The sequence below is a fragment of the Magnolia sinica genome, chromosome 7 (assembly GCF_029962835.1).
Source record: "Magnolia sinica isolate HGM2019 chromosome 7, MsV1, whole genome shotgun sequence".
NCBI lineage: Eukaryota > Viridiplantae > Streptophyta > Magnoliopsida > Magnoliales > Magnoliaceae > Magnolia > Magnolia sinica.
Window position 1 is genome coordinate 68,863,146 of NC_080579.1, and position 20,321 is coordinate 68,883,466.

Below are 20,321 nucleotides of genomic sequence, written 5' to 3' on the forward strand. Positions count from 1 at the left end.
AACCATCAGCATCTTTAACTATCAATTCTTTCATTGTACCTCTCCATACGTCCCTTATCATCCTTTGATCTATTACAGAAAGTTTGGTTTCTTGAATCACCATTACCTGTGCTTAGAACTTAGAACAAATGGCTTGAATTTGCGCTTTGCTTTTGGGGGCAAGCCCATACCCCTTACATTCCAAGATATAATCTTCATGGAGTCACCCTATTACCCCTTCTCCCTAACTGACCCACCATAGATCCATATGCAATGTCATAATTTACTGAGCATTCTAATCCCTTCAGCCTCTAGGAGAGGCCATAGCTGCGGCTAACTGCGGTTCCCTCTCTTTCTGTGCCCCCTTTCTTGAATCGTATGGAAATCCACCACATAATCCTCCTCACAATCCCCAAACGTGATGCCCAGGAGTCTTCCAACTTTCCCCTAAGCCTCTCGTGTCCATTTCACCCCTTGGGATACCGAGACATGACCCACTTCCTCCTTGCTAGCAACCACCAAAGAGCTTGAACTTTTGCCTGCCCACGCTGCCTCATTTACTGCTTGAATGGGGATGATAACAACTACAGCTTCAAGAAGGTCCCTTGAATCAGCAATCAACATCAACTGATTTTCTTAACTCATGGATTTGGGAAGCTCGTTCCTTTGCTTTGCTAATACCATATGTGATTCCCGTTGGACACTGAATTCGACAACGATGACCTGCTGGTCTGCTTGAATAAGTGACATCGATTTGATTAAATAAGTGTCATTAGACAATTGAAATCTGAGTGGATAAAAGTGAGCCAGTCATATGTGACTTTCTTTGCACATAGCACATCGTAAGTATGTAGCACTCCTGCCCAACATTCACACGATGGCCCATTGAAATCCTTAACACGTACGAGCGCCAGAGAACTACCCCCTTTCTTTCTCTCTGCCAGATGTCCCTCGTGACAGAGGAGATAATGCCACGTCGTCTTCATATGATGACCTAGCGACGTGTGTGGAAAGCATTGGCATTTTCCTTGATACCCTATTCTGTATATCCCATCTCAAACATGTTGAGCCATGGATCAACCATCTGTGAAACTGATGCTTCAGGCTACGCACGCCGTTTCACCGTCATACTAAACATCTGCTTTTCTTGCCACACATCAAAAGGAGAATGTTTGAAACATATTTGCTCTGATGAAGGCAAATGTGTTGCATTTAAATCTTTTCCATGTGTCACCCCCAAAGATCTCCTTTCACCGATGTTTCCTGCTGCGTAATTAATCTCGTCAGAAATGATATGACAAAATTTTGTCCTGCACACCGTAGCCACTAGGCAACATTCAAAGGATTTTAAAGATTCCTCTAGCACCTTCTCATGAATCTCCACTTCCAGACCGTGGTCCATCTCCACCCTCCCGACACCTTTCCTAGATTACAAGGATACATCCCCTGAAGCATCATCCCTCTTCATCCCATAGCTAAAGACTTCAGTAACTGCATCCTTTATGACTTCCTTATTTGTGGTCCCATTCTTGTACTCTCATTTGCAGGTGTAGAAGAAACTAAAGCTACCTTCTTCGTTAAGTCCTAGGGATTTTTGTTAACAACGTTATTATTTTTTATCCCCTTTCGTTTCGCTTCGTCTTAGTTTTTCCTCTCCAGCCCGCATCGCGCCTTTGCACACCCAACTTCCTACCTGCAAACTTTTCATCATTCAACAACTTCACACCTCTCGCCACCCTGTCGTCTGACTCCATTCTCACGAATGCAAAGCCTCACTGTACGGACGTGTTGCGATATCTAGGAATCACCACCTCCATAACCTTACTAGCTCATCCAAATACCCTCTTGAAATTTATTGGTAGCCATCCGTTTGGAAAGCCCCACCACAAATAACATTGGGAACCTTGGGTGCTTGTTTGATGTTGTGATTCCTTTCCCTTTTTGAACCCTTTTCCTACCTCTTACCTCCGTCGAATCTTCCTGGTTCATATCATTCTTATCTTCTATATTGTTGTCTGCCTTTCAATCGATCACAAGCCTCCACCTTTCAATGTTTCCACACACGGATCGTAGTACTCTCCCGATCTTCTGTCTCTGTCTTTGGATTTATTTTTTTTCCACTCCACTCTCATCGTCTCCATCCTTGCCGAACCTAATTAGAGAATTATATTGTGCATGATATCCACCAATTTACCTCAGAGCAACCTCGTTGCAGATAGTGTACCAGATTTTCTTTTCAAAACATCTCTCTTTTCGTTTTTCATGGAACCTAATTAGAGAAGCAAGTCTCTGCGAAGATTTGAACGCCGTGGGAAGCCACCAACCTACAAAAGATGCACAAAATATAGTTAATAACATTAAAACTAGAACCATAATAAAAGAATGTGCGTCATTGTTTTAGTAAATCTGGAAGAAAAACAATCCAAAAAATCTAAAGAAATACGAAGGTCCAACAAATCGAAATCAGTCAAACTTGTTTTTTTTAATCCAATCAAAGGGAATGAATAGGTCTAGAATTTCCACCAAAAACTTCAACAAGATCTCCAAGACACCACAACTGTAGGACCCTACCTCTCACAAATCATATACAATTGATTAAAGGTTAAAACTCTCAAACCAAGAGAGATTATATGAAAATAAAAAGAAAAAGAAGAGAAGAAGAAAAAAGATTAGAAGATAAGGGGAAGGGATCTAGAGATAAGAAACCCTAGGGATCTTCTTGCTTTGAAACCATGTTAGAGGAAAGAAAGAACTTGGGAAGAAAATAAACTCAAAAAGAGACTTGGTTGTCCAGTCCTCTCTCTTAATATATTCAGTGAATGGCAAAATTAAATAAACTACCCTTCAAGAAAAGGGTTAAAAATGAACAAAAATAAAAGAGAACTAATAAAAGGAAAAAAAGAGGCCCATGGCCAAAGTCAGGAAGGGAATGGTCCATGGCCCAATTATGTCAACAATTTTTAATGCCATTCCATGTGTGGAGATAGACTCCACTACTGCTCTTGCCTTCTTGATCACAATATTTTCTTTTCTTTCCAAATCTTTTAGCATCAAATTGATTTAGTGTACCGTACAAGGGGCCCAAAACAAGTCTTTTTCATCAATCCATCAATAGTTTGTTGGCCTTCGCATAGGAGCTCGCTTGGTTTGTTATCATTTGCACTGCATTCAACTTGCACCAACTTACTCCTATAGTCATCTGTTGGTCTCCGTTGAATATGAGCAAACCATCTAAACCTACTTTCCCTCATCTTATTGCCTATTAGTGTTGTTTTTAAGTTCCCTCGAATGCATTAATTTCTAATTCTATCCTTTATCATCTTGCCACTGATCCATCTCAACGTCCTTATTTCATCTGCTCATCCTATTAACATGTTGTTCCTTAATGTGCCAACATTCTGTCCCATAATGTGTGGTTAGTCGTATTCCTAGCCTATAAAATTTCCCCTTTAGTTTGCGTGGTACATGACAATCACATAAAACTCAAGACTTTTATTTTATTTTATTTACATTGCTATGTAATAGACTATTAGATAGTGCTTGATTGTAATCTACCTATTTTTGCTCTCATTTCGTCTCAAGCCCAGATAAAAGGTGGCTTTGGCCCAATCTAATAAAGTGATCATTGTTTCAAATAAATAAATAAATAAATAAGAGGGCTGCGTTGGGTTGGCTGCCAATGTCAAACTTTTGCCAAATTTTCCGTCATGAATCAAAAGCAATAATAAAAAAAAGCTCACAAGAGAAAATGATGGGGTATGTTATTTTTACCTTGGGTTGTAGATGATGTGAAAAGTAGTTTTGGATGAGAAGATTTGTCCATAGAAACACTCCAAAGAGAATGGAACTTGGTTTGGATGAATGGTTTGTAAAGTAATCACAACTTATACATTTTTTCTTCAAAGCTCCAACTATCAAATTTCTTTTCTTTTATGAGTTTGAATAAGTATTAGAAAAGGTTTTAAATGGGAGGGTTTATATTTAGACACATGTGGGAGGGGTATTTTTGTAAAAAATGAACACAAATGAAAAGAAAAAATGAACGATAAATGCTGAAAAAATAAACATTTTCAAGTTTTATGATTCAGATGGATCACATGCCATAAGATCCAAATTTTGGATCATACGAATCCACTCCAATTGCAAAATTTTCTGTGATTTCGATTGTTACCCTTGTGATCCGATTTGAATCATATGATTTAAAACATACATTGTATGATTTTAACAACACTGATTGCAACCCCAGTTGGATCTCCAATTATCACAAGATTTGGCTTCTATGTTGAAATTGTCTTCTCTTTCTGGTATACCATAGGGAGTGCTTTCTTTATGGATCTCATCGAGAAGTTTAGCTAACCCATTTAATTAACCAAATGGAAAAAAAGAAGCATATTATCTGTTCGCATTGGATGCATCTTCTAACACTGCCTATGCTTCCGTGTTCAACCATGACAATAAAATCAAATCCATGTGTGGAGCTCGCTAAGATACAAAAAAAATGATGTTGGAAAAGCAAAACTAGCATGAGTAAAAAATGCCTTGAAATAATGCTCAGGAGAAGACTAAATAGTAGGGCTTCAGCCTTCATGTGTACAGATTTGGCTCCTGTCGGTCTTAGCCAGGTGATATGATCTTAGCCAGGTCTGGGTTGCATTGGGGGAGATACTGGTATACTCATATCTGGATTCAATTGAGGGAATTAGATTTGGCTCCTTTTGGTTCGAATATAGGTACCATATATGAATTACTGAACTTGAATCTGATTGGATTTGAGTCCCATTAGGTCCAATTTCAAGCACAAGGTAGGATCTGAAAATGGGTTTGGATTGAGATCAGAGTACCCACTGACAACCCTAATCTTAGCCATCCATTAGTAAATAGCCATTACTCTCAATTCGTGTTAGAATCACATTATCTTCTGCCCAATGGAGAGGTGAGTGATAAGCTATACGATTGCACCAATTTTATATTGTTCAGACATGGTTCGACCCTCAAACTAGAGCCATCCTGGGTCATGAAAATTGGGTTCCAGGGTTCAGTCTTGATAACCGGTGTATAACATGCATGTCTTCTGACGAGCACATCCATGGAACCGTAAACCATGTTCCATCATCATGCATGCCCTCTTCCACTCTTTGACATGCATCTTGTAGGAGCCCCAGGTCCAGCCTGCATCGGATGCGAGGCAGCATCAATGTTTTTTGGCTAGTTCCTCTTGATTAAACTGAATGCCCACAATGCAGTTTGGTCGTGCATCCAAACACAACCTTAGTTATTTATTCTGCAGTTTGATCTTGAAATGAAACATAGTTACATGGTATTGATATTTGGCTAGGCATTTATTTGTGATCAGCAAGAATTTCAAGATCCTTGATATGCTCTTTCATCATATTCATCTGTTTGGTCTTCAAATTCATGCCAACACAGATTGCTCATTAGTGTGCAGTAGCGTCTGTCATTATCTATATGCACCATGTACACTGATTGGTATTCTGTGCTGGGTTGGCAGGGGAATGTGCTTACCTGGCTCACATCTGGCAAGCCTGCGAGCAATGATTTTCAAGATCGTAGTATGGCATCTTGTTTCACTTGATTTCTAAGGGAGCCACTACTTATGATCCCACTTTTGGATGCACACAAACTTATTTTTACTCAACTGCTGGTCTCACTCTAGTTAAGACTGGCAATGGTCTCGGCCCCAGCAAAATCAAATTTTGAATAACGCTGGCCCAAAAGGCCAGCCTGACCAATTCAAAATTCAGGCTGGGGCCTGGCCCATTGCCAGGTCTAATTCTAGTACTAAAAAATATTTGGGCTGTTCACATAAATTAAAGGTGCAAATGCAGTTCACTTTCTCTATATATGAAGGCTGTTCATATAAATTAAAGGTGCCAATGCAGTTCACTTTCTCTATATATGAAGGCTGTTCACATAAATTAAAGGTGCAAATGCAGTTCATTTTCTCTAACTGTCATTACCAATCTAATCAGACTAATTCATTTTCATGATTAACTCAAAATGATATTGAATTTGATGCATTTCCTAGGTTTATTAAGTAGGAACACACATCTTTCGGAGATGTTTTAAAGTTTATTGATAACTCTCCTTCATATTTTTGTTACAAAATCCTGTTTATAAATAAATACAATAAAAATGTTTGAGCTGCTAGAAAGTCCTGTCAATAGACAGAACATCAATTTCTAAAGCACAAATCAAGTAAATGTACACTTCGCCTTCTCATTTTAACGTATTTATTGTTTATTTCATTGCAGATCCTTGTCTAAGAAAGACATTCAAGATGTTGTTGAGTGCGGATGTCCTAATCTGCTTCGGAAAGCTGTTAATTCAGCAAAAAGATTGAGAGCATATGTGAAACTTGATGAAGGGGAGGTTAGTTTATTTTGTTTATCTTCACTTGGCTGCTCTAGGTAGTGTTTGAGCTTATCACCCACTCGTTGTTGGTGGGGCTTCCTGAGCATAATGTACTCGATGATCGGAGTGGCGTGGAAAACTCACCCAACATTAAGCAAGTTGGTGGTTTCCTGCCATTTCCATTCCACATCGTGGTTTTTTTTTAAGACACAGGGTGTCCCCACCTCTTTTTTGAAGTGAGACTAATCCCTGCAACATTATGCAAGCTGGTGTTTCCTGCCTTCTCCATTCCACATTGTGGTTGAGATGAGAATGGGAAGGCCCCTTTTCAAACTCAATTACAATTTCACAATCATGCATCCTGTGTAGAGCTGGGCATGGGACGACTCGACTCGGCAAACTCGACTCATCCGACTTGTTCAGATCCGACTCGATTCGAACTGAGTGGGTGAGTTAATCCAAATCGAGTTGACTTCATCCAATCTGAACCAAACCAAGTCGAGTTCGAGTCACCCAGTAACTTGACTTGACTTGACCCGAAATCCAACTCGGTATTGACTCGACTCGATCCGAAACTCGACTCGTACATATATATTAAAAAAAAAAAACTCAAATCTGAAGTTTCAGATCTGAGATGCCGTGTAGCTGATCCAGAGGCTGCAATTCTGGCAAGTGAATCTAGGCTTTGAGTGGCGATTTCAGCCCGTGAATACCCCGCTGCATCCGACTTGACTCGGTGCGGACTCGACCCGACTCGGTAGTTGTGACTATGTTAGACTCGGTCTGGATTAGTCCCGGCTAGACCTGGACTCGGATTGGGTCAGGCATGCTGGACTCGGTACCGAGTCGGTTCAAGTTCGGGTCAGGCCTATTTCAAAACTGGATCATGTCGGGTCAGCCATAACTTGGTCCGACTTGACTCGATGCCCGGCTCTAATCCTGTGCGTGTTGGGAGCAGTGTGAACACCTAACATTAAGCAAGTTGTTGTTGGTGGGGCTTCCTGAGCATAATGTACTCGATGTTAGGAGTGGCGTGGCAAATGCACCCAACATTAAGCAAGCTGGTGTTTTCCTGCCTTTTCCATTCCACATTGTGGTTGAGATGCAACTTTAAGCAAGTTGGTGTTTTTCCTGCCTTCTCCATTCCACATTGTGGTTGAGATGAGAATGGGAAGGTCCCTTTTAAAACTCAATTAGGATTTCACAATCATGCCTCCTGTGTGTGTTGGGAGCATCATGAACATCCAAATGTATCCTAGATAAAACAATAACCCTTGAATAACAAGAGTTGGATCAGATACTACGAATAAAGAACACCATATTATTTAGTATTTTAATCAAACTGTGAGGTGTTTGAAAGAGAGATATTTTTACTGCGTAAGTTGTAAGAATATCTTCTACGTGCAGGTATGCAGTGGCTGCAATCTACGGGGATCCTGTGATAGAGCTTATGTGATAGCGAAGGAAGGGGAAGATGCCCGTACTGTTGATATTGTACGTATTCTGCTCAGCTACGCAATTGATCCGCTTGTTCTTTCTGGGGGAGAGAAACCTCATGGCAGAGAGCATGTTGAGGCATCTGCCCGCAGACTGCTTTCCAAGCTGATTGAACTGAGTGACACAGCCCGTGATCCGTCGCTACCAAAGTCTGCAGTGAAGTCTGTGGTTGAAAAGCAACGAAATATCTCAGATTGTGACAAACAGTTTCTAAATGTTGAAATGAAGAGAGGGGATTGGATTTGTTGTAAGTAAGTTCTGGAAAACCTCTTCTCACTTTGATATAGATCTGATGTCGTTTTGCTTTAATATAGACAGGATTGGATAAGTTCTTAGCAAGTTGCTAATAAGCAACATATAGCAAACCAATCATCATCAGGGAACCTGTTTTGCCAATCATACCTAAGGTCCTAGGCTTCTTTGCTTGAATATAGACCTTATAGTTGTCTTTACTTTTCTATTTCTTTGGGAATTAGATAGTCGACAAAATGCACACAAGTTTTGGCACTCATATCCTATGGTGTAAGTGTAACTACCTCAGATAAATAAAAGATGTCAATATTTGGATTTTGCCATTAAGATTCTTTGTAGCTTGGCATCTATTATTCCATTGTCAACTTAGCGAGCAGACTTTTGTCATTGAGCATATTCAGGATTGAGTCCAGCCCATGTCAATGAGCAAGACTTGAAGTAATCACATTTTCACTTGAATTTAAGATAAGGTATGATGGTTTTTTCAAGATTGCCTTGATTGTATTTATATCTTTCAAACCTTCATAGGGAATCTTGACAAATTGACTTGGATAAGAATGAAACTGAGACAAAGCCCCTCATTATATCTTTTGAACCTTTCTTCCATATGCTTGTCCCCATGTACATGGAGATATGGGAGGATTATCTTTCCTCTTCACCTTTGGTAAAGATGGGGAACTCAAGTGTCAGGTTGCCTTGGGATGTTCTTAGGTTATGGGGTCTCGAGTATTCTATTCCGGCAGTCCCGAACAAGAGGGCGCTTTCCTGTGTTGCACTGAAAAAAACAGGACCTAAGAGAAGAGCATCTTCTCTTAGGTTTCTTCCTCCCGCGCCCGCCGCCGCTCGGCCCGCGTTAGAGGGGAAGATTAGCAAAGCGGGAAAAGACAGAGGGAGGGGGAGCAGCATCTTATTCTCTTCGCTAGCAACGTATGGAGAAGTCCTTTCCCATATAGAAAAAATGATTGGATCATATTGCCCCACGGTGAAAAGGGAAAAGGCATTGAGAAACTGTAGCAACAGAGTCCCTCCCTTAGGGAACCTCATATGAGTACATGCATTGCTCGGTACAGTGCATCAAAAAGGGCAGATTTACCACACGTGGATGTACTTGAAGGCTCTAAGCCTTTTGTTGCACCCATTATTATTATTATTATTTTTTTGAAAGATAAAAGGACTTTATTAAGAAGGTGCCGATATGGTGCCGTAAAGCTTACAGCCCTAAAAAGCAGAAAGCGAAGACCTATCTTTCAAAAGACAGATGCAACAAGCCCACTCAGCTACGATGGATTTCACTTCAACGAGTGAATAACAACATCAGCATCCTTAACAAGGTTATTGAAGCATCTCCCATTCCTCTCCCCAAATACCCCATAAGGGCGCTAAGATCGCCAACCTCCACTCCGCACGATGAAGCTTCAGGAGACAAACCCTGTGACCCCACACTAAGAAACTATCCACCAAAGTTGGCATACACCACTGCTCGTTGAACGAGGATAGGATAGAATCCCGTATCTTCGAGGAAAAGTGGCAATGAAGAAAAAGGTGACCCACTGCCTCCTCATTGCCCTTGGACAGAGAGGCGAGAGCACATATTCGGGATCACCATTCCCAGCTTCCGAAGATTGTTGATGGTAAAGACTCTCTTTCTACCAACAAGCCACCCAAACGCTGGCACTTTCAGGGGAGCACTGCCAAAGCATAGCCATTGGGTCTTGGCTCCCATGTGGAGAAGAGCATAACAAAGCATGGAAGGAAGAGACTGAGGATCCAAAAAGCATACTTTAGGTATCTTATTTTCTTCTTTTCATCATGCTACCTGAATGGTGACTGGCGAGATTCCACCTCTACCATGCACAAAGTTGTTCTATTTGTAGAAACTCCATCTCCTATAGGTATCATAGACCATTAGATGTGGTTGAGGCAAGGGTCTTTCACCTGAGTTTCTTGTGGTTTTAAGAAGGATTTAGGATCAGCGTCCCTAACCCCCAGGAATCCAACCTTTAGCAAAACCTTGACCATAGAAAATGCTCCTCACTGAAAAGTTTACTTGGGTATCACAGTCAATTAGATGTTGTTGAGGAAGGGTCTTTAAGCTGAGATTTTTTCCTTTGGATTATGCATGGATTTTAAGAAGGGTTTAGGATTAGAACTCTTAATCCCTAGGAATCCAACCTTTTGCAAGACCCACAACCTATAGAAACTGCCCCTTAACCAATAGTTTGCTTAAAGCTAACCTCAAGAAGTGTAGGCCCAGCCTAAGGCCCAAACCTTTTTAATCTTGAAAATACAAGTGATTTCAAGCGCTCAGAGTTTTTTATTTTTGAAATACACGGGGCACGGAAATCCCATCTCCACAACCCCGGGGAATCGCTGTTTTTTGAAGTATAACTTTGTTTCCTATTCTCCCAACCTCCACAAATAACTTTTCAAATTTCCCTGTACCTTTTTGTACCATTAACTTAACTTTCTAACAAGTTTAAAAGCCCAATTCAATATCCAAGTTTTGCTTTCATCACCATCTCCTACAGCATTTCGAATTTTGACTCCAAACTAAAACCTCCAGTTAGCAATTCTAGTTAGCTTCCTACCGAATAAAAAATAACTCAAAACTGCACCCGATCCCAAAGATATGATTGAAATCCCAAGGAGTGCACAATCTGGGAATCAGGCAGTTTCATGGGGGGAAACAAATTTAAAAATGACATTCATGTCCCGTACAAAACTCAATTTCTATTTATTTGAAGTACCTTACTCAAAGTTGACCAAATTGCCACTGAATTAGAACCCTATTCAACTTTTTCTTTTCTTTTTGTCACAAATCTACCCAACTCATTCATTGATTTGCAAGTTTACATTCCTACCCACTGAAAACCATAGAATACTGACATTTGGCGAAATCCCATCTCTAACACCACAATAAGAAACTTTGAAGAAAGCGTTGATTGACCTCAATTGCCCTTCTTAGCACAAGGATTTACCTTCCTATCTTGAAATCAACCACCCAGACACAGCCGATTGTCATACATCTACAATTTACTCTACAATTGTTGTCAAAGTTTCTGTTGGCTTGTGTTTCTGTTGATTGTTGCTAACTGGAATCCATACAATGCTAAATGCTTTGGGAGTCGGAAGAATTACAAAAGCCCCAATTGGAAGCATGACTATGTTGATGGTCCAGTTCGAAATTTTAATTGTGGTGTTTCATCCATTACACAGTTAGCACAAATGCATGCCAATCTGGACCATCCAAATTGTAGGACCCACTGTGCGTGGGACACTGCTTAACAATCACACTAATGGAGTGATCTTAACAATCTAATTAGTGGCTATCATATGTACACTTACAAACATCATTTCAAAAAAAAAAAAAGAAAATGCTGGTGGCTGAGCAAAATTAGGTCTCAAAATTAGATGGTTAACGCTTTGGTTGGAGTAAATTTGGTCTACATCCCATCCGAGATGTCTCCAACAATTTGGACAGTCAAGACTGCCCATTCATGTATGATAAATGTATAGTCAATGGGACACCATAACTTAAGATATGATGGTGAATTATCATTGTCTGCCCCTAAAATAGACACACCATTTCCTTGCAAATTAGGCTCATTTAGAGTTGATTGCTCACAACCAATTTTTAAGTTGCATGCCCGCCGTGTAGTGGTAGGAATGATTGTCAATCAAGACCCTAGAAATCATTGGGAAAAATACTGCTACACCAATGCTCCTTACCATCCAATTGGTGGCTATCAAATGCATGGTTAGAAATGAATTGGTCAATGGTCCAAATTCAACAATGCAACAGGATTAAGATTGTTTGACCATTATATGGTTTTAGTTATGCTACGTCCGCGATGGGGCATAATACTTGGGCCTCTAGATTGCCATGCATGTATGCCACCTGTATAGTGGCAAAACACAACCACCTAAAAGCTGGTGGTGAACTATCATGCTTGTTAAAAACTCTAAGCCTCTGAATTAATAACAAAAACATTGATGCTCTTGGAGAGCATGACCATCAATGCTCATGCGTACAACCACTGTACGTATGGCATTGACAGTCTTGCTTGTGAGTTGTGATGAATCCACATTGCACAACTGTGGTGCATATGACAACGAAATCGCAATGCGAAGGAAATAAGTGTCTTTGCTGTCTTGCGAGTGACTCAGTGAAGACAAGTAGGCACAGTTATGTCAGACTCATGACTTGGCAAGGGTCTATGCAAAACCCTTCAACAAATCCAGGAAAAATTCCCATGCTGGAAGTTCAAGTGGAAAGTATCAACGATGCTTAATTCAAAACAAAATCCATAACTGTTTCTCCAGGATCTAGAGTTGGTGTTTTATACAAATCATTGTAGAGTTCTTAAAAAGTCATAGAATTTATATGTCGAGTCAGCTACCGTGCTGAATCTCTAACCAGCAAAAGACAAGATAACAGCGAATGCTATCTAAGTGTAGAAACAGACACAAATAGAAAGCTATTTGATGGAGAAAGCAAAAGAAAGGAGTTCAAAAACACCTAGAGTCAGCTTTCAAAAAATAAATACATTGTTAATTCATCATTATTTTTACAATAGAACCACCTAGACTGCTAGAAGTTTCGCAACTTGTGGAGGCTATACTTCTATAGGATTTTGTACTTCCTTGCCACACCATCCTGCACATGATGACATGTTCAAACACATTATTAGAAAGAAGGGCATGCATCAGAGGCAGTGGGGCCCACCATACTATAACCAACACCTTGTTTGTGAAGCTTGTCTCCTTGTGCAACACTGAAATCACATCACAACAATATATTTGTTCATAAAATTGACCATAACTCACAAACAGTACTAGGATTACATGATCTTGGGCTCGTTGGAAAGGTAACTCAGTAGGCTTTCAAACAAGACCAATTTCTTGTGGTTTTCACATAATTTGATACCTAAAAAGTGGCTAGATGTCAAACAAGACCAATTTATTGTGGTTTTTACATAATTTGATACCCAAAAAATTGGCTAGATGTGACTAGACATGTCCTGGATTGGGATTTGGGTCATGTGGCCCATCGGCCTGATGTGACGTGATTTTGTGGAGCAACGAGCTGGGCTTCACGAACAAGGTGTTGGTCATTGCATGATGGGCCCCACTGCCTCTGATGCTGGCCTCACTAGCTGTTGATGTGTTTACTTGTGCTGATATGGCAATGGAGTGCAAACTCCCACCAGAGTCTAGACTTTACTAGTTGCTGAAATTTCCAGGGCTCTAGCTGTCTTTTTTCTTTCCAATACTTTCTTTTGCTTCGCTTTTATTTTGTGAACTAAATTTCGATTGGTTGTTAGTTTTTATTTTTATTTTTATTTTTTTATCTTCTTTCTTATTGGTTAGAGAAAGAGATACAAGGCCCCTTCCACCTTTGGAACTTTTGAAGAAACTTGTGGGAGAGGATGTTTGGGAATTCTGAAAAACAGGATTTGATTTCCACCCTAATGAAGTCCAAGTCAAACATTAGTTGAAGTGCAAACCTGAGTATCCATCTGCTGAGGGATCAATGATATGAAATAGTTGTCACTCATTTGATGATTTGCATATTAAAATCAATCAGGAGGTTATGACTTGCCGTCTTAGCATTTTTATTGGAAAATGAGACTGCTGAAGGATCAACAACTCAACACAACCAGTTACGTTCGCTTCAATAATACATTTTATATCAAAGACTAGCATATATAGAAACTGAGGTCTGTGATTGCAGGTGCAATTTCATGAACTTCTCCAGGAATATCCGATGTTTGCAGTGCAGAGAAGAGGGTCCAAAGAGAGTGAGTTTTGATGATGTTGAAATGAAGAAAGGGGATTGGGCTTGCCCACAGTAAGTCAATTGCTTTTCCTTTACTTGCAATTCTTGTTGTGTGGAAATATAGATCTGCAGGCTGCTGGTACGCATATTATCCTTAGATTTACAGTTTTGAATGGGCAATGCCCATGGTTTCAGTGATCCAGACCGTTGATACAGTGGAACCACACTGGATGCATCATGCCCCAGAAGTTCCCAGATTTTTTTAATGGCAAAAACATTCCCAGATTGGAAGATCCTCAGCATCCGATTGGTACTTTTTGTCTTCCATCAAACATAGACCGTGCTGTATTTCTTTTCTTAGCCATCTTTTTCTGGTCATCCATCGAAGGATTGCAATTGTCAATCAGGATGGCTTTTTGGGACATGGTCCATCCATGGTCTGGCCCACAAGATCCAGTTTCAATCATCGATCCATGGGCATCACCCTCACAAACTCATCTCAAGAACAGTGCACATATGCTCAGGTTGAGGATCATCAAATTCCGCTCTTGTAAGACTCATGTCAGTTTGTTGATGTGGACCTTGTACATTAATTTGTTCTCATCTGCCTTAATTTGCAGGTGCCAGTTCATGAATTTTGCTCGCAATAAGAACTGCCTGCGTTGCCAAGAATCTCGACCCAAGAGAGAGCTATCTCCGGGGGAATGGGAATGCCCCTCGTAAGACTGCTCCCCCCCCCCCCCCCCCCCCCCCACCCTTTTTTTTTTTTTTTTTCCAGATCTTCATATGTGAATGCTTGCAATTGCAAAGCCGATGACTTACTTGAAAAGTGGATTATTCATGCAGATGTGACTTCTTGAATTATCGAAGGAACATGGTCTGCTTAAAGTGCAATTGCAAACGCCCAAAGGATGAGGTGGCGCAATATGAAGATCAGATTTGGAGAAAGCCAAAAGTGGCCACTCGTTTGAGTCACGGAGACTCTGAGGATGATAACGAGGGATCTGATAATGAATTAACTGATGCCATGGCCCAAACCGGGAGGAAAAAAAGATTTTCATTCAGCAAGATGGAAACATCGAAGCGGCGTTTCCCTTAATGACAAAGGGTGTGTAAGTGCCTCCAGGGTAAGTTTGCTTTCCATTTGGCAGTAGAATCCTATTGGATTCATGAGAAATGCAGAGGCTACTCCTGTGAGTAGGTTTCTCAACCAACTTTGGGTGCATGCTCTAATATGACACTCATGTGTGAGATCCTGGGCACTTATCGGGTAGAGGCTCTGTTGTGTAAGTCCCTCGGATCAAATACTCTGACAATGAATGTGGACTGGCAATCTTAGTTTCTAACCATCCACTTTCTTCATAATGAGTGGCCTACCTGATGAGTGGACTTTCCTGCTTATTGGCTGCTCTGGCGCACACACAATAGGGTCCCCTCGTGATGAATGTCTCGGATCTCTCACATCTGTGGCTATGAGTACAATTCTGGTGACTAGCTTCATTACTGCTCTCGTGTCATAGATGTAATCTTTGCTATTCTTATTGTTTTGCAGCAGCAGGATTTCTCTGGAGTGATATTTGGGTTTTGTTGTTTCAAATGATTTGAATCCTCAGTTCTGGCATTGGCAATCCAACAGTGACACAGTTGAAGGCAAATTTCATCAGGTTATACTTATAAGAGAACTCCTAATCAGGTACAGGCAATGGCACCACAAACCATCTTTCCTGCCAACATGCCACTTGTGTAGGATGTCAGTACAATGGAAATGTCATGCCCAACCATGAAGATCACCATGCACAAAAAGTCAGGCTGTTCCACTCATCAGATGGGCCACACTGTTGGAATCAATATGGGTGTGGTCCACCTAGTGAGTTGATCACCTGATTTTTGAGAAGGGTGATCTACATAGTGGGCCTACCATTTTCATCGCACAAATGTCCTACACTAGTGATGTGTTAGCAGGAAATATGGGACAGCGCCACTAGTGGTGCCATTGCCTGTGGGTGATCAGTCCTCTACTTCTAATATGAAGCAACTTTTGTGGCTAAGGGACTCTTGCTTCTTAGCAATGGGGAGGTGTGTAGTCCTCACAGGACTGTGATTTGAGAGTCACTGAAATGACTCTCCCTAAAGGTTACTTTACTTTTCCTTTCCCCCTTTCTTTTCTTTTTTTCTTCCTTTCTTTTTTTGTTTTTGTTTTTTGAGAAAAATACTGCAACAAGAGCTTCAGCATTTTATTTGGTTGAAGCAAGTTGAATTTCTGGAACATAATTCCTGTAGAAAGTTTTGCTAGCCTCATTCAGCTTTACAGGTTTGTAATAAGCATTCCAACCTTGCAACTGACTAGTGCATAATGTCACAACCAAGTGCTTCCTCCATGCTTAGATTCACAACCCCTTTGAATGAATTAGCCAACCCAACACAAGAGTCTTCAAGACGAGACTTGTATTGCACTTGAACTTTCAGTGTTTACAACTTTTTGAGATGCCTCCCAAATGAGTAGCTTTCCTCCCTACATACAGCTATAGAACTTTTGTAGTTTTCCTTATACAAGGGCTAGGTTGATATCACAGTCTGACCATCCAACGACCAGCAAGAGTCTAGAAACTTTGTAGATAACTCTATAGCTAAGGGCTCGTTTGGTTTTGCTAACATTCTCAAAGTCACTATTTTAATCAGTGTGTTTGGTTACCCACCAAATCAGTTGATTTAAGAAAACACTACTTATTTCCAGAATTGCCTACCTCCTTTCCAGAGGTGCTTCTGTTTCTATGGATTATGTATAATTTCTCTTGTAGTTGTATCCCTCCAAATTATGGAAAATTTCTCTTTGAAGGCTTGCTAATCTCACATGAGTGTAATGCCATACACAACCACATGCGGGTACAAGTGCAAATATGGAAACGCATGGGATTTGTACTTTCCAGAGGTTGGAAATAATCCATAGTTCTTCTACCAAAAATATTTTAACTCTTCTGGTTGGCCACAATGTACAAAGTATATTGATGGTGTAGCCCGCCTTAGTTTTGAATCTGCCCGGTAATCTCTTGCATCCCTCCACTCATTTGTTTTTGTACGGTTAGTTTTGAATCTGCCTGATTTTTGAGATCATATCCTCACATGAGCTGGTGCAGCAAATGGATGAAGTAGATGTCACATGTACATTGCCGTGGGCCCTGCAAAGGTCTTTGTTATACGGCTCCCTTTAAACACAATTCACTTCCCAACTGAGATTAAAATCAGGATAAATACTGTTACCTGTTACCTGTTACCGGTAGAAAGATATGATCGAAATAAATAGTTCTCCATGTTCAGAATCACTTGTTTCACTCCGATTGTATCATAGATGAGGATCGATGCAGAGGAAAAGAATGCATGTATTTCATGCTATAAGCCGAATAGATAGAGGAAAAGAATGCATGCATTTCATCCTATAAGCCGAATAGATAGAGGAAAAGAATGCATGCATTTCATGCTATAAGCCGAATGGATAGAAAATGATTTGGATCATGATACCACATTACTTATTCTTCAGGATTTTATGTTAGGTTTGATGCGGAAAGATAAAAAATTAATCACTTAAATATATAGGCTTAATGCGCATTATGATATCGCTATCTTTAAGGCAATATTCGCACCCTACTGGTGATTAAACTGATTTGCAAGAGGGTTATAATAAATCTGCCTACAAGATAAGACCAGAGAAATGTTGGTTTCGGCCTGCAAAATTGAAAAATTTACTTCTATGCTATTATAATTTATTCCCTGAAAATTGTTTGCAGTTTACTGTCTGAAAAACTGTTTGCAGTTTAGTGCTTGAAAACTGTAACTTTTCAAAAACCATTGAAAACCGAAAATGGAGAAAAAGAAGAAAATGGAGAGGAGATTATTTGAATTGTGATTTTCATGAAAAGACATCTTCCATAGTGTCTTTTCAATAATACGGTGATGTCTTTTCAACAATGACATCCCTCCACCATTTCAAATTCAAATGATGCTACCTTTACTAAAAGGCACCACCATTCACAAAAGAATGGTCACTAACAATCACCAAAAGCCACAAGCCTTTCTCTAAATTCTTTTTTATAAAATAAAATTATTTTGAGAAAAAAAAAAAAAAAACCTAACATTTTAACGGGCCTTTTCATGCAGTATTGCTATCAGTTGCATCCGGACTCTAGCTGTTAGATTTAGGCCATTTGAGAGAACCTGTTTAGCAATTAGCAGAGGGACATGAATTCTCTGCAACTGTTAAAACACCCAAGCTTTGGGGCCTACAATGTTGTATATGTAAAATCCAGTACGTATCCTCTATATGCCAGGACCTGGGACCAAAAAATCAGCAACATCCACAACTCAGCTGAGCCAAACCACAAACCACAGGGAAAAATGGGGATGAGATACCAAACATGTTTGTGCGTGGGGTCACCATGGTGTGCATTTTTCATTGGACAAGTTAATCAAATGCAACTCACCAGAATGAAGTGGGTTCCAAACCATGGCTTAGTGGTAGACGGTGCATTTCAACACGGATCATAGGCCAAGTGCCCATGTGGTGTGTTAAAAAAAGAAAGAAAGAAAAGAAACAAAGAAAATACCAGAATGAAAGTCAAAATACAAAAATCAGCTTGATCCAAACATTAGTCGGTGGTTGAACTGCGAGAACTTGGAAGTTTTAGGAGCAGTTTTATATTGTTTCCATGGGTGTGGTCCGTTAGAGCTTTTTACGGGGATGATATTTTTATGTACAGTTCAAATAACAACTGATGGATTGAGTGGAATTGCATATAAAACATCATGGAGGGCCACAGCTTGGATGTTCTAGGCAGCTCCGCAAAATAGGTGGATTTGGATTGGGGAGTGCCCCTGCTGGTACCCAGTGGATATGGGCGGTGATGTAGTGGGATTTGATTGGCTCACAGGCCACTGTTGAAGATGGGTTCTGGTCAAGGCTCATGTCTGTCATCCAATCAAATTTCACTAGGTTGTGGCTAGTCTTCAATGAGTACACAAAAATCCAAAATAGGTCCAGTTCTCAGCAGAGAGGGAGTCATTGATACTCTTGCAACGTATGCCGTTTGATACGCAGGCACTTAAGTATTGTACGCACGCTAAATTGTTGAACACATTATCAGTACGTGACAGTCCCAAATTCATAAAATTGTATCACTGGAGCAATCTGGGCCGCTGATTGTAGATACTTGTTAAAACATGACCATTATATATTTTCATTTTTAGCCGTCCAATCAATTCCCTCCAATCATATAGGAACAAAATCAAATATTCTTAATTTTTGGTTATTGATACCGTTGCTGTTCAATCAAACACGAGGCCACACGGTTAATGAACGGCCTGTATTCAGTCAAAGGTGTGTGATTAGGATGGTGCGGTTGTACTAAATTTGTACTCTACTCGAGTCGGATTGAATACTTGTGACCCCATGTGCCAAATCAGCCATGGATTCAGACCCGTGAAGGTTTACCTAACTGTCCAGCCATCAAAATTGCAGTGATCAAGTGATTTAGAAAGGAAAGGTTAGTCCCTTCAAATAGAAACTTTTTTCCTTCAGCAAGACTTTTCTTTCAACGGTGATCGTGGGCATCATGTTTCTTACTAATGCAATAATGGGTCGAAATAATTAAAAATGAAAGGCTAAATTGCCAATTTTATTGATTATAATGGAGATCGGTACAATAAGTGAGAAGATGAAATAAACAAAGAAATAAAATGATGATAAATACCTATGATCACCTCTATGAACAAAAAATTGAGGCAAATGGTTAGCAGCATATGCCCGAGGTATGATTTTCCAAGTAAGGATTCAGTTGATCGGGGATAGGGTTATACACGAGTCGAGCTAGCTCGCTCAACTTGACTCGAACTCGGCTCGAACAAAGCTCAAGCTTGGTTCGACTCGGCTCCAATATATATATATATATATACACACACACACACACACACACACACACACACATATATATATATATATATATATATAAATAATAATAATAATAATAAAGTTAAAACCCTACCCTACTAGTCTATCCTTTTCTTTCCTTTCATTACCCAACCCGCCATGCCCAAGCTCCTCTCTCTCTCTCTTGTGCTCAACTCAGCGTCTACCTGACTCATCTCGGCTATACTGTCCGCACTTGGACACTCACTTGAGCTCTCTTTCTTTCTCAACATCAAGATACCTCTATCTAAATCTAATCTTTTTTTATTATTATTATTTATGTAATCGAAAACTCCAAATCCCAAAATTGAGATTTAAATATTTGAATCTTTGATTTGGGGGTTAGGTCGGGTCGTGTGTGTGTGTTGGTTTCCTGGGTTGGGTCAGGTGTGGGTGTTGGGTCGAGTTGGGTGGGTGCTGGCCATTGAGTTGGATAAAATTGGGTGGGTGCTAACAACTGGGTTGGGTCGAGTTGGGTGGGTGATG

The 20,321-nt window shown here is 40.2% G+C and overlaps 1 protein-coding gene across 4 annotated transcripts in view; it reads left to right on the forward strand.

Annotated features, from left to right (window-relative positions):
* The window catches only part of LOC131251426 (zinc finger protein VAR3, chloroplastic), a 32,270-nt gene extending 16,013 nt beyond the window's left edge, over positions 1-16,257 (forward strand). Inside the window, exons 2-7 of one of the 4 annotated variants that reach the window (XM_058252116.1) lie at positions 6,252-6,369; positions 7,759-8,099; positions 13,835-13,951; positions 14,500-14,598; positions 14,726-14,991; positions 15,432-16,257. In XM_058252116.1, coding sequence (XP_058108099.1) covers positions 6,252-6,369; positions 7,759-8,099; positions 13,835-13,951; positions 14,500-14,598; positions 14,726-14,978 — 928 coding nt within the window. In that variant the 3' untranslated portion in view covers positions 14,979-14,991; positions 15,432-16,257. Of the gene's footprint in view, positions 1-6,251; positions 6,370-7,758; positions 8,100-13,834; positions 13,952-14,499; positions 14,599-14,725; positions 15,007-15,431 lie in introns of all 4 variants that reach the window. The other 3 variants (XM_058252117.1, XM_058252115.1, XM_058252114.1) reach the window with 3 other exon arrangements.
* Positions 16,258-20,321: the final 4,064 nt, after the last annotated feature.